At 40.5% G+C, this 22,297-nt stretch overlaps 1 protein-coding gene across 1 annotated transcript in view; it reads left to right on the top strand.

The window, feature by feature from the left end:
- The window catches only part of LOC121608659 (CUB and sushi domain-containing protein 1-like), a 299,157-nt gene that overhangs the window by 130,027 nt on the left and 146,833 nt on the right, over positions 1–22,297 (top strand). Inside the window, exons 9-10 of the mRNA XM_041939935.1 lie at positions 2,659–2,783; positions 9,744–9,865. Coding sequence (XP_041795869.1) covers positions 2,659–2,783; positions 9,744–9,865 — 247 coding nt within the window. The remainder of the gene's footprint in view (positions 1–2,658; positions 2,784–9,743; positions 9,866–22,297) is intronic.

Raw genomic sequence — 22,297 nt, 5'->3', positions numbered from 1 at the left:
TATAGGCATTTCATACATTTTGTAGACAAAACAATTCATTGATAAAAATAATCAGTAAACTAATTGACAACCAATGTTTGGCGAGTTATTTGCAAGATATAATGTATAACAAATTATTAGTTACTTTAATTTGAAAGTAATAAGTTGCTTTACAGTATTACTGTCTGTGTGGTGTCAAGTGGAACTGATTTCACGTCTGTTATATTGCTTTTCTGCAGTGCATCTAGTGTTATATGTGGCTGTATTATGACTTTATTATAGTTTTTAATGATAAGGCTATTGCTAATATTGCCTCAGTTCTCTGTGGCAATGTTGGCTTATTTCATGATTGATTCTGACAAGCTTTATCAGAAGTGTTTTTCCTACCTGCTGGTCTCACACAACAGCTACGCTCTCATTTGAATTTGTGCACCGGCTCCGTGCAGACTCGGACCTCAGCTGTGTCTCACAGGCTTAACCGAAACCTCAAGCCTTTATTCATGCTTCAAGTCTATTCTCTACAATAATACGCGCCTAAGCGTGAAGTTTATGCCCAATAAAAAGGCACTGAATAAATATATTTATTTACATTTTGCAACCTAGGTGAAGCAGAGTGTGCTGCTCTCCCAGCCACACACAAACACACACACACACAAACACACACACACACACACACTTCTCTTTTGCGCTAAGTTTGCTGAAAGCTGAAACTATAGAGACAGCCCACATTTTCGATCATGCCTTGCTGGACTGAGTGGTTTGTTAAGGTTGCTGTTTTATTTTCCAAAGTGCAAACCTTATTTTATAAGATTAGTGTCTGTATAGTTGTGTTTGTAATGTGTGTGCTCAGAACATGTTAGTTATTGTGATTTTTGTGCTGGTTTATGGTTTTAACCATTAGGTGGCTCGTGCATTTCTTGACCCAGCTGTATTCAACAACATTGATTTTGAATTCCTGTCCCTTCTGTTGATGAGTAGGTGGCTCAGGTTGGTCTGTGTAACTGCTGGAACTACAGCTCTCCTCCGCCAGCATAGGCTGAGCCCATTTTGCATTTTTCACTGTGTGTCCTTGATTATAGTCATTTTGAATCATCATCAGTAGCTCTTCTATCCAGAGGCACACTCTTAAACATCAGTATTTACCAATTTACATTACTAATCACTCTCTAGATTTTTGTAAGGGTCCTTACTCATATAGGGTCACGCACAGCGAAAAGGAAGGGATGTTTCAAAAGTAGGATCTTGGCTGATAAACAAAGACTTGGTGGAGACAGAGATTTTTAAATGATTCACTCCATGGTGTCTGTCACCTTATCAGTAGACAGGGAACCATAATTTCATTTAATCAGGAGTGAGCAATTATAAAATAATCACCTCTCCCTACGACTCATCCACTTAGCATCTGTGGCAACAAAGTTGTTATGAGAGAAGCAAGGCGGGCATTCCATTTCTGCCTTTATCTGAGACTATTTTTCAGGCCAAAAAACTTTTAAACGATAATTATCTTTTAATCCCCAGCCCCTGGTGCTCCTCTTTACCATTAGCAACCATGACTGCACAAACTCTGTAGGACTATTAGTGGAGCTGTCTGAGTTAGCGAAACGTCATTACCTCCATGTGTTTTTGTCTCTGAGTGTTTATGTGTAAGTGTGCTTGCATGTTGGAATGGATGTGTTTGATGTGTGTGTGTGTTACGGGTTTGTGTCGAATCATCATTAGGCACCGACATGCAGGAGCTGGAGCAGAATTGTGGTGGGATGAAGTAAAACAGGAAAAATGGAGAGTGGATGAGAGCTGCAGAGAAAACTAAAGTGTTTTCACTGTTGGGCGGCGCATATGCGCAAGTTTGCTCTAACTTAGTGTGTCGTGGTAGTTTTGATTCTCAGACAACCACATACACAGTTGCGATGGAACATTCTTTTCAAGGAAATAGCAATAACAACAAAGTTTTCTTCCCTGTGATTGTAAATTTCACAGTGAGTGGCTGGATGTAAGGTATTTTCAGTGTCATCAGCACCCCCAAAGTAGCAGAAGCTGTAAAGTGAATGACCCAACTGTCCGTGACAAAGACACTAACAGAGGGATTTGGCCAGGCTGTACGACTCTACAGTGTTTAACAACAGGGTGGAGCCACTGAACAACCAGAACCCTACGTGGCGAATGTTTGGCCAGGTGGTCGACTGTGGTGTGTGTCAGCAGGGAAGAGACATTAAGCCTTACAGACAAGACACCATGCAGGCTTCTACTTAGATGGCTGAATGTCCCCCTCACGTGCTAGACGGTGGGGTGCTGGAGGTAATGGGGAAACAAGAATGATCAGAACAACTGATGAGACGGAAGGTAAGGGGAGTTGAGAAAAGAAAGGAGAAGAGAGTAAAGGGAAGCAGACAATAGAAAGAAGGCACGTGTGGGGAAACCAGGTCTTCCAGGAAGAGAGGATTTATAGATCCTAATTGGATGATGTGCAGTGCCGCTGCATTATTAACATCATGAACACCATTATTTCTACAATTATCTCCTGGAAGAGCCCAGTTCTCATAAAGTATAAGCAGTGGCATTACGAGGCTTCTACAGGTATCACCTGACTGTGACTTTTTGAAGCAGTCAAAGCTGGAAACCATGTCTTTGTTGTTAATAATTTTGACAAGTTGTTGTTACTGTTGTGTTTCCCTTAACTAGAGTTGGCTCCAGCGTCCAGTTCAGTTGTGATGACAGCTATGTACTACAAGGATCCAAGAGTATCACCTGTCAACGAGTCACTGACACACTGGCTGCCTGGAGTGACCACAGGCCCATCTGCAGAAGTAAGTTTTACCTGTCACTCCTTCCAAAACCTGTCAGGACTTATACAGCGGTTTCAGGTCAAAATCACTTGGTAAGAAGTTAAATGACATCCACAGATTGGATTTATATAGTACGTTTATCCTGAGACTGGTGCAAAGTGATTTATAAAGTGTCCCATACACACACGCTATCATACACATTTATACACAGATGGTGACGAAGCCGTCAGGAAAGGTGCTGACCTGCTTATCTGGGATTCAGTATTACACTTAAGGACATTTCAGGGTGCTGTTACATGGAGCGAGGAGTTAAACCATTAACCCTGTTGACCCACTTTAACAACGATTATTGCCCCAGAGGTCCAAGGGTTAAAAAGATGATGCCCTACCTGCCATCAGAGATCCAACTGCTGTAGGCGATGTAGCACTGAAACTAGACTTGCATGTCCATCGTAAAGCAGGAGCATGTCACCCAAACGCAACGTGAGAACTCTTTAATGTGTTTTTAGTAGCTCTTTGAAAGCACTAGACTTAACATGGCTTTAATAGGATTTGACCACACAGACAAAACGTGTTAGTTAGATAAATTCATTGTCAGTTTTTGTTTCTTCAGGGGATTTGTTGATGATAATAAAAGGATAAAATCCTCTATAATGTGGGACTTATTGCTGCCTGAGATCCCCATGATGTTGTTCCAAAGCCACAAAGCCCTGATGAAGCCCTGAAAAGCCTGTTCGCCTTCAGTCATTAGCCTGGACACTGACTACGTTTACATTCACAAAATATTCCAGTTTTTGCTCTAGTTCTGAAAAAGACGTTATTCCTACTAAGCTGTTTAACATGGCTAATGAAAATGAATATTCCACTAATATTCCCATTTACACACAGCCATGAGTGTATATTCATACTCAAACAAACACAACCTCCCTCTTTCATTTATTCAGCCACTTTCTTAAAAAGGTCAGCTGCGCGATAATGCAGATATCCAAAAACCTGTTGATATCAACATTTTTCATGTTAAAAACTAGGCATGTTTCTTCTTCTGGCCAGAAATGTGGGCTTTTCCTTGGTGCGTGCATTTCTACCCCAGCCTTGCTGTTAGCTAAGCAATCCGCAGAATTTACCATAACAAACAAAATGTCACAATCTGCAGTAAAAGCTCTGTTTGAGTGCTGTATAGCGGAGAAGGCTCTTAAAACCGGAATAATATTGGTACATCCCACATGCCTTAATCAGGAAATGCTCTACTCAGAATATGGCCTAATTCAAAAAAATCCAACCAGAATATGCTGTCTACATGACCCGTATAAAATTCACAATATTGTTATATTCAGAATATTAGATCACTGAAACAATCACAAGGTTCCTGTGTGAGTTCCACCAGCAAGGAATCTTCTGCTCAGGAACAGAATCCGGAGCCAGGCCATGAAAGCCCTAATCAGCAAAACAAAACAGATGGATTTTATAAATGCTGTGTATAGCAATGATACAGTACTTATATTTTTCAGCAATGAAGCTGGGCAGGAGTTGTGCTCATTGATGGCTGCTTTCCTGGGAAACAGAAACTAAGCCAATATGAGCTCTGTAGGTGGGATTAAGAATGGGAGCGTCATCATCTTGTGCCAGAGCCAGAAAAATGGGGACAGAAAAACAGTCACAGAAATTGTAAGTTCAGTTGCAGAAATTACAACTCTTGAATTGGCACATTTCTTGGATCAGTGTGTAAAACATGAAGTTAACTCCTCCAGTGCAAATGTCGACCGAAAATGACAAAAATGAAGCCTGATTCCTGTTGTTAAAGAAAATGTAACATTTGCACTGCATTAGCACTAAAAATATAGCATAACAGGAGCTTAATAAATAATATCCCTGTGATTTACATTTTGTTGTTCGTTGAAGTGTTAAAATAATGATTCACTTCCTGTCTGACTGGCTGAGTGACTAAATGAATAACCGTGTGAGTGGCAGTGCAACGATGCAGGGGCTCTCACTGTCCACATGTTTACTGACAATACCCTGTTGGCTTTATTGCTCCACAATGAAAAGGCAGACAGCCACTGTAGCGCACACACACCCCAGCGTGTGCACACAACACACACTTACATTGACAGCAAGTGTCCAAAGGACAATGTCACATGCCTCATAGTTGCAGCAGTACTTGCCTTGAGCTGTGTGTGTTTGACAGACAGGCAGTCCCTGTGCTCAGACACACACTATAGGGTCTCTGTCACATCATATTATTGTGTGTGTGTGTGTGTGTGTGTGTGTGTGTGGTTGTGCCTGTTTTGTGTCTATATGTCTGTCTGTGACTGCAGAAACCTGTCTGACTTCATGATACTGTCTACTCTTGTCAGGAAGAGACAGAAGAGATGGAGGAAGAGTGAGATAATGACAGAGATGGACGGACTTGTTGCCACACTTAGCCTGTTTGCAAAACTTCTTTTTCACCATTCAAATTTTCATGGGAAAATAATACATTTTGTTTTGACCTGGTGACCTTGAACCAATAATTGTTACTTATCTTGCAGGAAATTTTTTCTGAAAAAAAAAGTAAAAAGTATCTTTCCCTCATGTTCCGCATGGATTTCTTTTCTGTTTGCAATCCAAATGAAAACAGATCCTTAAACGTGAAGTGACCAATATTTCTGATATTAACATAGAATAGACGTTACATTGCATTTATCTAGCTTTTATCCAAAGCAGTCTGAGTCTGAAAAGTTTGTCAGTCAAACTGTTAGAAACACAATTTTATTGGACATGTGAGGGGGAAATTTGTCTGTGTGCCAGATCATTAAAATATTATTAAATATGAATATTTCAAGTAATCCAGTTGCCAGTGGGATAAATGGTTTCTTATTAGGATTATTTTAAGCCACTGAAAAGACACTATATATACCTACAGTATAGTAGTTTACAGTTTATAGTAGTCTAGTTTAGTGCCTGAATCACAGAATATTACCTTTCAAGCCTTGTTTTTGAATTATGTCTCAATCATACATAGGCACAGTTTAGAGTGATTGGTGAACATACATTAGTTGAGTATTTGGCAAAATCCAACAACCTACCACATAATTCTTCCATAGGTTTATAATGACAAATAGTACTTAATAGTGCTTGCATGTGTCATTGGCAAGCATCCTCCAGTTGTAACCTTTAGTTTTTCATGCCAATTTGACTTCAACTGCTTCAAAAGACACTTCACACAGTGCACTTCAACACAGCTGGACTCATCCGTACATCCATCATTCAAACAACGTGGTGCAGAAAAGCATTGCGTAAACTCAGCTTCATCATATTGTAGATCCAAAAGTTTTGAAATACACCTCATATGTTAAGCTAAACTAGAAGAACATCTGAATAACATGATGCACTAGACATCTGCAGTAGAATATTTCTATTTGAATAGTGCAGCAATACAGACACTCGGTATGCATTACATTTCATATTCCTTCAATGAGGAGGCAAAAGAAGCAGATGCAGGAGAAGTGTATAATATTTTTAAACTGTGTCACAACTTGTTTTTTCTTACCTTGAAACTACAGAGGGCTGCATTTTAGGGGACAATCAAAGGTACATTTTCAGTATGACACAAAATGGTTACAGCTGGAAACTGCACATTCAAGGTAATGTGTTTGACAGTGATTTATGTCTTTTGATATTTTCCACATGAATATCTGAAAGTAGAGAGGGGGATAAATACAGAGAGAGAAAAGGACAGGGAAAGGAAGGGAGGGACAGAAGAAAAGAGATGCTGCTGCACACAAACAGGTAGGCCGGCAGGGGTTAAAAATTCCTATACGGTAGCTCTGGTGTATTGTGTTATCTGGTATGATCACTCTCCAGGGATTCAAACCCATGAGCCTCTCTCATTCTCTGCTGAGACTTTAATGTTAATTAGAAGCTGGTCTCCGGGATGAATCGCCATGAATGTGTTCCTGTGTGTGCGGGTGCATGTGTGTGTGTGTGTGTGTGTACCTGTGTGTATCACAGTGTGTTACAGCTCTCTTTTCTAATTAACAGGCAGATCAGTCATCTGAGGTCCTCCTCTCTCTCCCTTTCTCTTGGGGTATTTTGTGTCTCTGTCCTTTTCCTGCCTCTTGCCCTTCCTCCCTCACTTTCTTTTCTCCTCCTTTCTCGCACTATTATCGTTCAACATCTCTTCCCTCCTTTTCCGCCTCTTTCTAACCTTTCTCCCTCATGTCTGTCCACTTTGTCCTCGACCTGGCTGTAGTTGCAAACTTCTCTGCTTTATTATTTCCACCCATCTCGCTCTAACTCTTCAACCCCACTGTTATTCTGTATTATTCTTACAGTATGTTCTTCTGCACTCTTTCTTGTCTCAAATGTCACTGGCCTTACCTCCCTCTAATGGCAGTGTTCGCCTCCAGCTATCTCATTATGATAGATAAAGGGCAAATATATGATCAGATAAAGCTTCCTCCGCAGTGTGACGGTGCTTGTTGACTAAAACTGACTGAAAATGTCAAGAAAGCCCTTCAATATTACTGTGCCCGAGAGAGAGGTCTTTAAAGGGACGTTTGACTCTATGTTGCCAAATATCCCTTTAAGGCAATAACACATGGGTAACTTTATGAGCTACTGAAGACAAGAAATATTACCTTGAAAATCACACAGGACAAAATCAATATGGATAAAATGGAGCACTCGAAAGAATATTAGGAAAAATGCTGTTGATAACAGGGATCTGCAGGCTCCTTAGGAGCAAAGGTACTGCAAGTTTTAGCAGCAGAGGGAGAGAGTTTGGGGGGATATAATACCCATCTTTACCTTGAAAATAGGCTGTCTATTTCTGCCATGCTAACAACATGTCAGCTGACTGTTGGTCCATAGTGTAATATCCTTTCAGCTTATTTGATCATTTCAGTGGATTCAATCAAAAATGACACTTTAGTTCATGGAAGGGTGCCTCTAAAACTAATGATGGAATCCTCAACAGCCTTAACTGTACTATGAGATTAATGTTAACACAGAATGCTAATATGCTAACAAGCTATATGTTAGCATGCGCATTACAACCTTGGTGTAGTGTTTCCGTCTTGAGTAAAAAAGTTACTTGACCTGACCAAAGTATGACAATTTGGTTGTAATTAATCCACTAAGATGGTTGCTGATAGCATTCACCTCATCATCATGTCTGGCAGAAAACATTTTGGTTTTAAAGGGTTTCTCCAACACACAAACAAATCTAGATGCAGGACACAGGCCCGAGGTTTTGCGCTCATACCAAGGTATGCATTTTTGTGTTTGAATGTATTGCAAGCGTTTTCTGAAAGGCAGCGCTCCTGCAAACACTAGATTTGTGGAGCTCTTGATATTCCCCTTTTTCCCACAACTGGATCCACTTCTTAGAATAGTACAATCCTCTCCTCTGTCGTCCAAGACACTAATATACAGCACTCTTTAAATATTACGTTGTAGAGAAATGACTGACTCTAGGAAGTGACTCAGCTGGTCGTGTCTTCACATCAGAGGTGGATTAAGCAATTTCAAAAAAGTAACCAATATAAATTCTCATCATTGTCGGGATTGCACTCATGGTTGTGCAGTGTGAACAGGAGGGGGCTGAGCACACAGCCTTGAGGTGTGAAAGCCAACCAGAACTGTTAGGGGTCTCTTTGTGTGGAGGTCCAATCTTTCCAATCATTTTTATGTTGATCCAATATTGTTCAGTGGTCCAAGACAATAGCTCAGCCATAAATTCTACCTTTGCAAAGATAATAATGTTTGGTTTTGATTGACACTGCCAGAAAGGAAACAATGTAACGTGCTGTTGAACTGGACTGAATTATATAGACAGGTGTTTCTAATGTTTAGCCCACCCCATTTACATGCAGGAGAGGGGCAGAATATTACCTTTCAAGTAATCCAATAAGTCCAGTACAAGAACAACACCCACTACGACCTCAAAAATAAACATAAAATCAAATTATTAGTTTAAGTATCAACAAAAATGGAAAGATTCCTGACATTACCCATCTAGATATTGGATGGGATTGCATTACAGTGTACTGGTGCAATAAAAGTGAGTCTATGTCCTGTAGGAGCTATGTAGCTGCTATTTATCATCTAAACCACTTGTTTTGGAGGTGAAAGCAAAAGTGATTTTTTAAAATAATAAATTAATAATGAATATATATCAGACTTTGCAGTGCTACAATTGTTCTGATTCACCTTGCTGACCTGACTGTATGTTTTTATGCACGCTGTTTTCCAATGGTTACTTATATTGGGTATATCTGCTGCATTTGCCTTCATTTTTAGTGTTTTAGATAATGAAGTTAAAAGTATTATTTTATTTATCATTATCATGAGTGATGACGAACACAATTTTGGAAACCCAATGATAAGAAAACCCAAAACAACAACCAACAACAACAAAACACAACTGCTCTTTGCGAATGAAGACACTTGATAAACTGCGATGGGAGAGAGAAGTGTTTCCCTTTGATGGACTGATGTGAGTGACCAATGAAAGGCTTAACGGTCACATGGCCTGTAAAAACGTTAGTAAAGCTGAAAAGTCACTCAGCGCTTTGATCAAAGCTGTGGCAGTTTGATTAGAAGGAAGTAGCAAGGTGGTAAAGTAGAAGCAGGATGAGTCAGTCGTCAGGCTGAGCTCAGCTGGTGTTTGTGTGAAAGTCAATGTGATTGATTGGAGTTTCAAATCAGACAAAAAGTCTTTAATTCACTAAGGGCTGCACTGATCATTTCAAACATGTTACCTGAAAATTTTGACACTGAGATTGTCCACAAACCACAGTTTCTTTTTTGGTTACCATGAACCCTGTGGTCTATAATAATTTGTCTTTTCTGTTGTTGCTGCAACACCCACTCTCTGTCTCTTCTCTTTTTAAGGAAAGAAGCCATTTGCAATCTGTGCATGTAATTTTGATTACCCCATGAATCTTTTTTAAAGCTCTGTGTCGCTCTGTCTCTCTCTTTTGCTGTCTTCCTCTGTAGCTCGTACCTGTGGCAGCAACCTAAGGGGACCCAGAGGGATCATAACTTCTCCTAACTACCCTGTTCAATATGAGAACAACGCGCACTGCGTGTGGGTCATCACTGCAATGGACTCTGGGAAGGTGAGCTCGTTTTCATTATTTTATTCCCCCTTTGTTTCAATGGGTATTTCGATCAAAAAAAAAAAAGCCATTATAATGTGAGGTGCGGAAAATGAACCTATATCTGGAATTTTGTTACGTTGTTGCCTTATGTAGTGATCTCAACATGGCAGTTCATGACCTTTGAGACAGATATCTTTTTTTTATTGACTAGCCTATGTAGCTTACTCTGGATGTCATTTAAACTAGTTGAGAAGTCAAAACAGTGATGCTGCTCATATGATGAGATGAATTTGACACCTGTCTGCTCAACCACATCTGCTCTACTGAGAATATTTGTCAAGAGAGGAAAACTGTCCACATGATGGATATTAAGAATGTGTTATTTATGTATTGTTTGTTTTCCTTAGACATGAGTTTTAAGTATCGAGCGACAGGAGGGACAAAAAAAGTGCAAAAAGGTCAAAGTCAGACTGGAGCAGTATTCTCTTATGTGGTCCAGGGCTGAGAAAGCGGAGCGGCTGTTGTTTTAGGCTTCCCTTTTGTATTCCTGCTTGCCAACTGACTTCTGTTACCATCGCTGAGCTCATGGTCAACACACCTTCCCGAGTTTGTGAAGGCAACTTTGTTGTTGAGTCATTGTTGTATAGACATGAATAATTCATATACTTGCGGTACAACATCTCAAGTTTCCCTGCCTACAGTTTCTTTTGTGCTATTATCTTCTCTTCATGTCTCATCACATATCTCGTCTTCACTTCGACTCCCCTTTCCCAGCTCCCGTACTCTCCGCGCTCCGCTCTCTCCCTTCCCTCTCCCCCTTACCCTCTGCTTGCCTCTCATTTTCAACATCTCTGTTCTTTATCCCCCGCTCCTCTCTCCCTCATCTACTCTGCTCAGCGCGGCTCTCGTCCCATCTTACTCTCGCTCGTCTTCCCACTTCTATCATGTGCTTTCCTCCTTTCACTTTGATTTGTCCAAAATGTTAAGTTTGAAGATGGTGAGGGTAGAGAGAGGGAAGTGCAGAAAGAGAGCAAGACGGCACTGAGCTCATTGAAAACTACAGAGAAAACGAGAGAGGGAAGGCACTGAGGAGAAAAATGGACCTGAATATTCTGCTAGATACTTGACGATTAAAAAGCGAACACCGGGAAGAGAGAAAAGGTAAAAAGACTTAATGTCCAAGCAGGTACTTGACATGTGGCATTGAAGTTTCTCTAAAGATGCATGGAAATGGAGTCTACTCACCTCCTCTGAGGGAGTAGGATGGAGAAATACTGCGATATAATTGAGGGGAGAGAACAAAAAAGCAAAAGGAAGGGAGAGAAACTGTCTTTTTTGTTCTCGCCTCTGTGTCTCTCTGACCTTGACAGAGCAACAAAAGATGACCAAGAGCTTGTGTGTAGATATATCTCATTCACATAGCTGGGACTCTAATGGCTTTGTATTTTGAGGCAAGTTTGCACTTCTTCTTCTTCTTCTTCTTCTTCTTCTTCTTTATCTTTTCAAATTTGAATCCGCCAGTTGTGAGTGGTCTTTTGTATCAAAATGTCATCAGCTTTGCGGCCATCATCAACTGTTCTTATTTTAAGTCTCTTGCAAGAAATCACAGCTATACCTATAAGGAATTAATTGACACGGCTGCATTTGTTAAAGTTTTATCATTTACCGCTTTTTATTAGTGAGTAGTGCTGGCAGATGACAGATGGAGAGCCATCCTTGTGTCGCGTGTGTGTCTGTGTGTGTGTGTGTGTGTGTTGCTCGGGGTTTTAAATAGAATACAATACAATAGAGTATAATAGATTCACATAGCCTTAGCTTATGACAGATGGAATGTCTTTTATCTCTTCTGTGTGTGTTGTGTGTGTGTTGAAAATGCTTGAGGTTTGAGAGCACTTTAAGAATGTGCTATAATGACAGATTATCAGCCACTACAGCTGCTGGCATTTGCAGAATGTCACTATCTACATACACAGAGGGAGAGACAAGGACGGAGACGAACAAGAGGATAAAGACAGTTATAGACTAGACAAGACTGGAGTAGACTAGAAAAGAATAGAATAGAATCTAAATGAATTGCTCTGTGAATAAAATTACACTGGATACAAAATATACTAATATGCTGAACATTTTTTTTCTTTCTGATTTCTCATTTTAAAAAGTTTTAGACGTAATACAAAATCTGTAATCCTCTTTATTCCAGCACTTAGCGGAATGATCCAGCATGGCACGCTGCTACAGTCACATTCCCGTGTTCTCGATCGGCATTGCTGCACAGCCAGCACAGACCGCAACTTTTATGCTCACGGTGTACGGATCAATTATGTGGTCACGACGGCGCTCACGCTGAATGTAAGCACAGAAGCCAACAAGGTCGACAAAAACAGAAAAAGGCAGCTACTTTGTGCAATCCGACAATGAATGGAAAGTTAGAAAAAAAATAATAATGTTGAGCTGCAGATGGCTGGAAGGTGCAGATAATATGGTCTGTCTGTTCTGCAGTGAGGTTCAGTTTTATATCCAACAACAGTCTCAAGGCGACAGTTTTAGCATGTAAAATATTATAAAATGAGGTAGAATCCGACTGATATATATATATATAATATATATAATATATAATTTAAGCACCCAAAACATAGATCAGTATTTTTGATATGCAGCAGCTATGTGGGAAATCAGACTGTGGAACTGCTCAAATTGCAGAACAACCGACCAAAATTTCATACCAGATTGTCTGAGAATCGGATCATTGATTGTTCACCAATTAATCAGTGTCAGTGTCTGCCAGGCTTAAACCACGCATTTCACACGGAGGTGGAAGAAAATTGAAAAGAAGAAAATTGGCTACAACATATCAGGAGCTTTACCAGAAAAGTGTCTTTACAAGCTTTGCCCTGTTCCTGTGCACTTTCTTTAAAATGTGGAGTGCAGAGCAGACTTGGGCGTGTTTGCAGTGTTTACCACTTTGGACAGTTTATTTCCCTGTGATATATATAAGCAGTGGTGCACATAACTATTTTAGTCAGACACCAGGAAATGGTGTTTGCTACTCTCCAAATTCATAGCATGGTATTGATAAATGTAGTCTTTCCTGCTGTCCTCCTCAGTGTCTCTGTCACTCCTGTTCTTCGGCTTCCTGCAGCATAGATGATGAAGTTGTACCCCTCAGGCTCTGGCTTAGCCTCCGATTAGCCGCCTCCATCCACAGGTCAACAGCTGGCTTGGGGTCAGATGTCTCTGTCTTTCATAGGTGAATGTGCATCAGGGCTGAGAGATGAGTATGTGTATATTTTATTATGTTGGGACGTGAGGACCCTCTCTCACATGCTGCACTGCTCAAAGGCAGCGTAAGAGACAATTTAACCACCTTGTTGATGGAGTAACAATCTGGATTGCTTGTATTTACCATTTGGACTAAGTCATACATAGAGAACGCTGCAGAGCTTTGTGCTGCTGGCTTAGAGCACATCTATCTCTCACAATGGAGTCTTTGTCAAGTTGCAGGGTGGTTTCTGTGGTGTCCTTCAAGCCATCAGAGAGCAACCCTCAAAATTCACCAGACTGCAACTTTGCTCTTAACTCCCTTCTGATAGTTTGTGCAGTGCTCTGCATTATCCGTGTTCCCCATTCAAGTCAAGATGCACCTCTGACATTCACTCTGAGCCACTTCAATAAAGCAAAATCCTCAGCATAAGAAGACAGACTGTGCGTGTTTAGCCTGATGAAATGCTTGGTGAAAAACAACCCAGCGTTTTAAACTGGATGTTAGGCATTTCTCATTTTGTACGTACTTGTGTACCAGTTGTGTGCACCCTCATATATAAGATGGTAGACAGATTCAAAACTAGCCTCATCCAACATTTCATTCAGATATCTTCAAAGGTAAAGACTTGAATAAAATTAACGATAACAATGAAGTAAATCTGAGATATATTCTCTCTGAAACTCCATCTACTGAATATTGTAATTGCGGTAAAGTGTCCTTTGCATGGTCGGCTAGTTTGTTTGTTATCTGCAGTCAACTCTTTGTGTGGGCACCTTGCTTAAAGACCCTTAACTTGTTTTTTTTGTTAACCTCCTTTACTCCTTTTCATCCTCCTTAAGTAGAAGACATATGTAGTCCCGCTTGAACATTGATCTTTAATCATGGTTTAATTTGTGTATACAGGGAATGAGACAGATGATTAAACACACCACTTCAAAGCCTAAGTGTATGTTTCCCAGAAAAAAATAAAATATATGTGCTTTTTGTGGTCAGTTAGAGACAAAGTGCTAAGAGATTTAGGGAGAAGAAAGATATTTAAGGAGAGAAAATGAGCATGAATTAAGATGAATAGCAGTCTTCTGTAGTTTCTGTAGACCTTTATTTTTTCTGTTTGCATTTCTCTGATTCTGTCTCAGACTTCTGCTCGGTCCCTCTTTGTCTCCTCTTCTTCTTCTTTATTCCCTCTCTCGCTCGCGCAGCCTCTGACTGACCATTATTTCAGATGACTTCTTTCAACAATAACATGTTATACAAAATTGAGACAGAGTCGAATGTTTTCATCAAAGTGTATGTGCCGATTTGTTCCTTCTTTGTGTAGCTTTAGGCACGCGTTTCAATAGCCAATAAGTAATCCTGGTTGGTTGTGTGTGTGTCATTCTGTTAAGTTCTGAATAAAAGCAGCACAATCAATACAATTTGTAATGGTTTGACAGCCTGCCGGTTCAATGCCATGATTGCGCTTCTATTTGTGTGTGTTTCTGTGTTATTATTTGTGTACGTGTGCACAGGCATCTGGCTGTGTGTGATTTTATGAATGTTGACTGTGTGTTTTTTGCCTGCCAACTTAATTGCTAACTGCTGGAGGTTGTGAAAAAATATGTTGTAGGGTAAACTGTCAACTTTCAGGTAGTGGTGAGGAAAAACTGATGCGCAGCAGAAAAAAAGACTGCTCTGTGTATGTGTGTGTGTGTGTGTGTGTCTGTCAGTCATTTGATTCATCAGTATAAAGCAGATAATTGTTTTGTTCAAGTCTGAACCATGCCTGACTGCTCACACACATACACCCTGAAACGCATCGTCACACATGCCCATTAGGCCTCTAATCATTGCTGTCTTTTTCCTGATGAATACATATTAGTATGTGTGTGTGTGTGTGTGGTATATTGTATTGGATGTTGGGTCATTTTCATGCATGGATCATCATCACTTTAGTATTGGCAGGACACATTCTGTGACATCCTATCAGATTCTGTTAAATTTTACTTGATACCGAAACTGATGCCACTGACGACCAATAATGGCCTTCGCCAGAAAATATTAAATTCCTGTCTGATTCTTCGTATCGTTTGGCAACATGACTGCACAATTGCCCAAGCTGTTGCCTGATGAAGACATACAGCCCAATATGTGTAAAAAAAAAATGGTACATACTGCAACATTCAGGCTCTTTAGCTTTTTTTAGTTTGATGTTTAGCTGGAAAGAGTTAAGATTGCATCTCAAGCTTGATTACATCCAGTGCATTTTACTTCTGGAATTAAATTGTCCAAGATGTGTGTTGATATTTCAGAATTTATTCATGCCTTTTCTATCATATCATGTAACACTATCAAATGCTAATGTTAGCTAAGAAGCGGTTGAATGCTAATGTCAGCTGTTTTCTAGCTGTAGCTAATGGGTTATTAAATATGTTGTTTTACCTTGAAATATGGCCTGATGTCCCTCTGGATTTTCACCATTTTCACCGTCTTTTCAGCTGCTGATCGATCAGGAAACGGTGAAATGATGATGATTTGTCAGATTCCCTACATTTATACGACTTTTAACCTTGAACGCAGCAGTGTGGTATCATCCTTTTGTTAACAGCAGTTGAGCTTCCCGCCCTGAACGTGACATCATGGGAAAGTTGCCGCTGTGTGAACATGATCTATAAGCACAAAATCATGCGTCTTGTTAACCAGCCAACACTATTGCTGGATGAGTGCTCAACTTATTTGGAGGTAAAACCAAAAGTGAGTGAATCAGTGATGACACTAATAATCAGCTCAGTGGTTAGCACTGTCGCCTCCTGGGTCCGATTCCCGGCTGGCCAGTGCCTTTCTCTGTGAAGTTTGCATGTTCTGGCTTCCTTCCTCGAGGGCCTCTGGTTTCCCACGGCATCAACATGTAGCTTGGGTCAATTAAGGCACTAGCTTCGATCTGAAGTTGGTCCCTGGGCGCCACACAGTGGCTGCCTCAGGGAGCATGACGTCCCTGAGGAGCAGTACAGTCATACTTAGTGTGATGTACTTAGTATGATGTATGTGACAGTAGAGTCTTCTTTTGAATCCCTCATTGCACTGAGAACTGTGTGCACTACTACACAAGGTCTGCTAACTGACAGTTTGCATCATAATTAAACTTTTCAGTTCAATTTCTCTTTCCAGTGAGTTGCTTTACCAGGGAGTTTGTTGTTTCTTCTGACTATTGTTGCCCGTTTGGTCCTATTTTAAGCTACTATTGCCACTTGTGGAGACGGCCCAAGCTACAAAAATTAAATTCAAGTTGTGATAAGCCTTAGTTTTCTTTTAGTGTTATAGGACACATCTGAAATTGTTCTGCTACATTTTACTGTGAGCTACCTACAGTATATCTACTCTAACACTGCTTATCGTGTTGTGGTGATAAGACTTCATTGCTGCTAAGGTGAGATACTGTGTAATTTCTGAATCACTGCAAATTATACAACGTACCCCTCATAGCTCAGTGAGGACATAGACTGAGCAAAACGCATCAGTGAAGTGCAGAGTAAATAACCATCAGTGTCCATGATAATGGAAAGACATTCACCAATAGATGCCTAATTAGCACATTATCTCAATTCAAGGCTTTTTGCTATTCTGGCTTTTGACTGCAATTTCGCAGTCTGACAGACCATAATTCACTGTATTAGCCCTGTCTTTGGCTCTCATTTCTCAACCTTACACCTCTCTACCAAAGGAGGCTGTCCATGATGACACATGAATGTCCGAAGGTCATGCTTTTTAGTTTTGTACACTGGCCTCTCCTAATGGTGATAAGACATTCATTCATTTTCATTTTGGATCTGCAATGTAAAACATTGTTGCATAAAGCATCTGCCAAAATCCAGAAAAAGTCCAAAAGAAGTGTCACAGTCTGCTGTTGTCAGGTAATTTTCTGCTGTATCACACAACTGTTCCCTCAGAGCTGTCACACAGCTGTTGCTCAAACATAGTATGCAGTTTATTTTCCTAAACTGTCCAGCCAACAGGTCAACAGCACTCGAAGGTGCTGTAACACCTCGACAAGGGAGTTATTTTATCAGACAGCAGCCGTTTGCTTTCTTACCACTTAAAGCAAAGGTCACCTCGGGGAAGGACTGCAACACATAAACATGGCACATCTGGGTACTTTCAGGGTGCAGCCAACAGGCTTGCATCCTCGCCAGTCTACTGTTGAATTGACTGGTACTTTATTTGTCCCACACGGAAAATCTCTTGTCCGAGCATATTACAATGTTGAGACACAATAACGAAGCTAAACAGCACTGATACATAAACCAAAGATGTAGAAATCACCACGACTGCCGAGCTACTACCACAGTAAAAAAGCATTTTATTATAGTGCAGACCTGCTACATACATCTGTGAGGAAATCAGCCTGATCTCGAGGGATTCAGTCATTCTTTCTTTTGTCTTTCATCTCTATCACCACTTTTTTCCTGTTTCCACTGAGCTGAGATCAACTGGATGCGCTAACATCTGCACTGGTTCCCACTGTGTCAATTATTGTGGTGAGATTTCTACACCGTACACCATATGCTTTGTTTTCATTCATGAGCCACTTTTTTTTTCCTCCATCCACCTTTGTCTGAAGCAGAAGACATTCACAACGTTCTTCAGTTGTGCAGATCTGAGGGAGGCGCAGTGGCTCAGAGCAAGACGGACCTGGGGACAGTTAGCAGCCACAGCCATCTATCTGTTGTTTTCATTTTCTCCCTGTGCTGCTCGGAGTTTCCCCGTGGTGATCCTGCTTCCTGGCACAGTCCAAAGACATGCACGTGAAGTTGACTGTTAATGAGTGACTGTATATCTTTGTCATGTGGTTGCCATCTGTCAAGGTCGCTCTCTGCCCTCTGGTCAGAGCATACCGGGACAAACTCTGGCCCTCAAAGACCTTGAAAAACGATAAGCATGTGAAGAAGAGCAATGAATGAATGCTTAATTCCTTTACACACTTAAGAGTAAATTCACACCTTGAGTTATTTTAATGTCAGCCTTGCAATAGACCCTGGGAACCACCTGCTAACCGGTATATAACAGACAAACGTAATTTCTGAAACCTACACCGAAGCTTATAGAGGCTCTTCACTGCTGATCTAAAACAACTGTTAGGTGACAATCTGCAAGCAGTGGCTTGGTATGCATCCTGCTGCTGTGTTTGCCCCTCATAGCCCAGCTGCATAGTGTTTATCCATCGTAAAATTCACTGTAGCTGCAAGATGCAGTGCACTGTAAAGATTATTTATAACGCTCTCTTGAGCTGTAATAAGCAGCAAAAGGGCTTCTAAAAGTCTGAGTTGATTGTCAATGAAATGAAATGAAAAAAAGAAAAGTGTTAAAAAGAGTAATCTGATAAATCATTGATTATTGGTAGCTTGTTTTGAGTGACTGATTGCATTTTGAAAATAATTTTCCCAGGCATGAAGAGTGTGGGTCGTGTCCCCGGGCAGGGTTTCAGGTTATTACTTGTTTATTTGGCTGAAAGGCTAAAAGTAATCTATTGGAAAAAAGGCCCCAAACTGCCATTGTGGCAGCTCACCAATGAGTCGACATAGCTGCATAATGTCAGCGAGGGAATTCTCCTGCACTCTGCTTTCAGGACAGCTGTTCCCTCTCTGCACTACTTATGACAAGGGGTCACCTCAGTACATAGTTTTCTTGACAGTTTATTTTTGACTTAGGGTAGTAGAAATGCATTAAAGCTCCTGTGGGCACAACATTTATGTAAAAATACACCTCTCGTAAACCTCATTGGGCCTGCAGCAGAATAGAGTTTGTCAACCCTGACCCCTGTTAAGACCCTGTATGTTACTAAAATTGTGGTATTAGATGCAGCCATTAGTGTGACACTATCAGTGTGGCCAGGAAGTGACAAAATTCATTTAAAAAGTGTTCTAACAGCTTCCTCAATATTCGCCTTTCCAAGTTTGTGGTCATCAGTGATGTGCAGTCAACTGATGTCCAGTTGTCTCATTTCTGAGCACTTCAGTGTTAAATTATGTCGCCAACTTGTAAAAATGGACAATCCAGTTTGAACATATTGAATTTTCCATTTTGATTTCACACACACACACACACACACACACACACATCCACATACCCTTACACACATACTTTCTATACACCATCACTGCCCACTTTTGATTCAAGTGAGTCAATTTGTAAATGTGCTGTTTTGTTGGAAAATAATGTACAAACACAATTTTCTGTCATGTTCTCAAAAGCGGCACTGGGTAAATGCCTCACTTTTATTAAAGATGTATTTTGTTTTGCAATAATTGCTGCATTTACAGTGGGTCAGTTGAGAGGTCGATCAAATCTGTGTGAGTGAAAATATTGACTGTGTTCTTCTGTTAGAAATCACTGTATGATGTGAGGAAAATAGGCTTTTTGTTGTAGTTTTGTTGGGTGTGATAGTAATAAGGAGGGTGGTGTTAGTGCCACCAAGATTGAAATGAAACCTATACCCATGTGTACTACCCTTGGCAGGGGTCACCTCAGCTTATTCTGTAGTCGAAATGGCTGACTGAACATAATTCATTAGATGTGCGCAGAGTGTTGACATTTTAACAGGGCCCAAATCAAATCTTATTTATTTTATTTTTTTAAGGAGAACCTATGGGTTGCACAGTATGGGAGGGAGGCTGCCCTCTTACCAGACGACCCATGTGTCAATAACCACAGAGGAAGAATAACAAGAGAATAACCAGAATACCACAGAGAGGCATCTGACCTGAAGTGCCTTTCAGGAGCACAATATACTTTTACCAGCCTGTCGCTGAGGCTGCAGTGAAGTAGTAAATAAAATGTAATGATTCTCCTTTTTTTAAATAAAACTTTATTGCTTTCTCTTTAGATAGATAGATAGGTTTAAGGATATTTATGTGATGATTTCTCCCCACCGCTGCTCAGCGGTGACTCAGCACTGCTGCAGCCTCAGCTCAACGAGGGAATTCAGGAACTAGTCCACCCAATTACGGCTGTGTGTTCTCTTGCACTACTCTGACGTAAGGTCAAAACAGTGAGGGCAAGATCAGCCGGCGTAGTATAGTTTTTCAGTTCCAACGTTCTTTCTTTCTGGGGCAATGGAGGTGGGGCATCTCAGGGTAGGCATGCAGCCCATTATTGTGCTGCATTACTCTTCGAATAAACTGAAACTGCAATGTTTATAAGAGTCTGTTGACTGACACTGACCAGCAGAAGCATGTCTCAGGTCCTATGACCTGAGTGGCAAACATATATCTGCTGTGAATTTAGTATCGGAGTAAGAGAAAGATTACCATCAGTTTCTCCCCGGCTGTGAGCACGCCCTGAGGAGAGCCTAAAATTCACGGCACTACAATTTCACTGGCTGACTGACTGAAGGTATTTCACTGTGGCTTTGGATTGCACACTGCTCTTAATGTTTAAATAGCCTATTGAGCTGCTCTTAGCTGCTCTGCTGCTTGCTAATGACCTCAAAGTGATAACGCTTCACTGATCCCTTCAAAGAGCATCCACCCTTAAACAGAAACACTGTTTTTTTTGTTTTTTTTTCTGCTCTTGGACCTGTACGGTACCAAATTTGAACGTGAGAAACTCTCTCCTGAAATATTAGTAAGTACTGCATATAACTAAAACTAAAACTCAATTATGTGATGGAATCAAAAGAAGAAATACAGAACTGGAGTCATGAAACTGAAGGCAAATTTGTTTACCGTCAGCACTGTTTGTCTTATTTGAAGGCTTGTAAAGGCCAAGACTACTCTTCCTGTCCTTTTTCCTTTCTGTTGTGAATGCTTCCTTCCTTCCTTCTTTCCTTCCTTTTTTCCTTTGGTTCTTTAGAAAATGAAGAAGCTAATCTAATGTAGTTTGGGGTTGCAGGCTGCTCTTAATGTCTTTCTAAATGGGCCTGTTTGGATCTATTGAACAGCTCTGAGCTTCTTGCTAATGGCCTTACTGTGATAACGCTTCAGTTCCTTCCTTTAAGTCTGTTCCTACTATGCAAACTGCACTGACTGTCTAGACGCACACATACACTAAAGCTTATAAATAAAGATTCGAATTTAAATGTGTACATGCCTGTGAATGTGTATTTTTGTTCATAGTATGTGGCAACTGATTGGCAGTCTTTAACTGCCTGTTAAAATCACTACCAGACTAACAGTTTGACTGATGTTTGACGGCCAAGAAATTGTTTCTGGATCCCCTATAATACCCGGGTAGCTGATGTGATCAGCACTGCCGCTGATGGATTAAATATTGCAGCCTTGGAAAATATTTCATATTGAATGTAAGTTACTGATATCAAAATTAAACTTTTTTTCTTTTAAAGATTTTGCAAACTTTTAAAAATTTTGCAGTGTTTTATAGGTCGTGTGTGTCTGTTTGTTTTTTTGTGTGTGCGTGTGTGTGCGTGTGTATGCATGAATGCATCCAAACATGTGTATGAGTACAGATTTCTCCTCTTACAAGTGGCTGCTTTGACATTCCCGTCACTATAGCAGTTCATCCCGACTTCCATATCCTTTTACATTATTTGAACATTTACTAGCCATTTCCTTCTGTGCAGAAATGGTTTCTACATCATTTTCACCGACAGTCAGATTTTTCTTCCCAGTGGTGTGATTTGCCATGTGATGGATTCTCATCCACAATATTGTATGTTCGTGGTTCATTTTAGTCCTCACATACATACACATACAGCAGAAACTCACTGATTGAGACCAACTCTTTTCTCTCTGAGGTTTTCTGGACACAGCAGAAGTCTGCCATCTCCCATTCTGTCAGGGAAATGATTTACAGCTTATAAATAATGGACAAGCAGCAAATAATAGAATACCGGTATTACGACATTTTAGGACGCACAGTAGATTGATGATCCATTCCTGTATGCATGCAACTGCAGCCACAAACATGCCTGCGAGTCAAGCATTTAACACTCAATTTCTCCGTATTCAACAGCAGAAGGGTGTTTCTCAGGGTGCAGTGCGCGTATCTCCCAGAGGTGATTTGTGTAAATATAAAATGTAAAGGAGGATGCTGCCAAAACAAAAAGCAAGGGCGCTTTCAGAGTTTTGTTCTTTCGCTCTGCTCCCTTTTCATTAAAGATGGATTATTTTGAAAAACGAATATGTCACTGTCACATTAATAGTTCTACCTTTGGCATAGCAGCTTTAATTAAATAAGATGATGCTCGCAGCCGAGAA

This window comes from Chelmon rostratus, chromosome 1 (assembly GCF_017976325.1).
Source record: "Chelmon rostratus isolate fCheRos1 chromosome 1, fCheRos1.pri, whole genome shotgun sequence".
Taxonomy (NCBI): domain Eukaryota; kingdom Metazoa; phylum Chordata; class Actinopteri; order Chaetodontiformes; family Chaetodontidae; genus Chelmon; species Chelmon rostratus.
The sequence above is the reverse complement of the archived record's forward strand: the minus strand, read 5'-3'. Positions and strand labels throughout refer to the sequence as shown.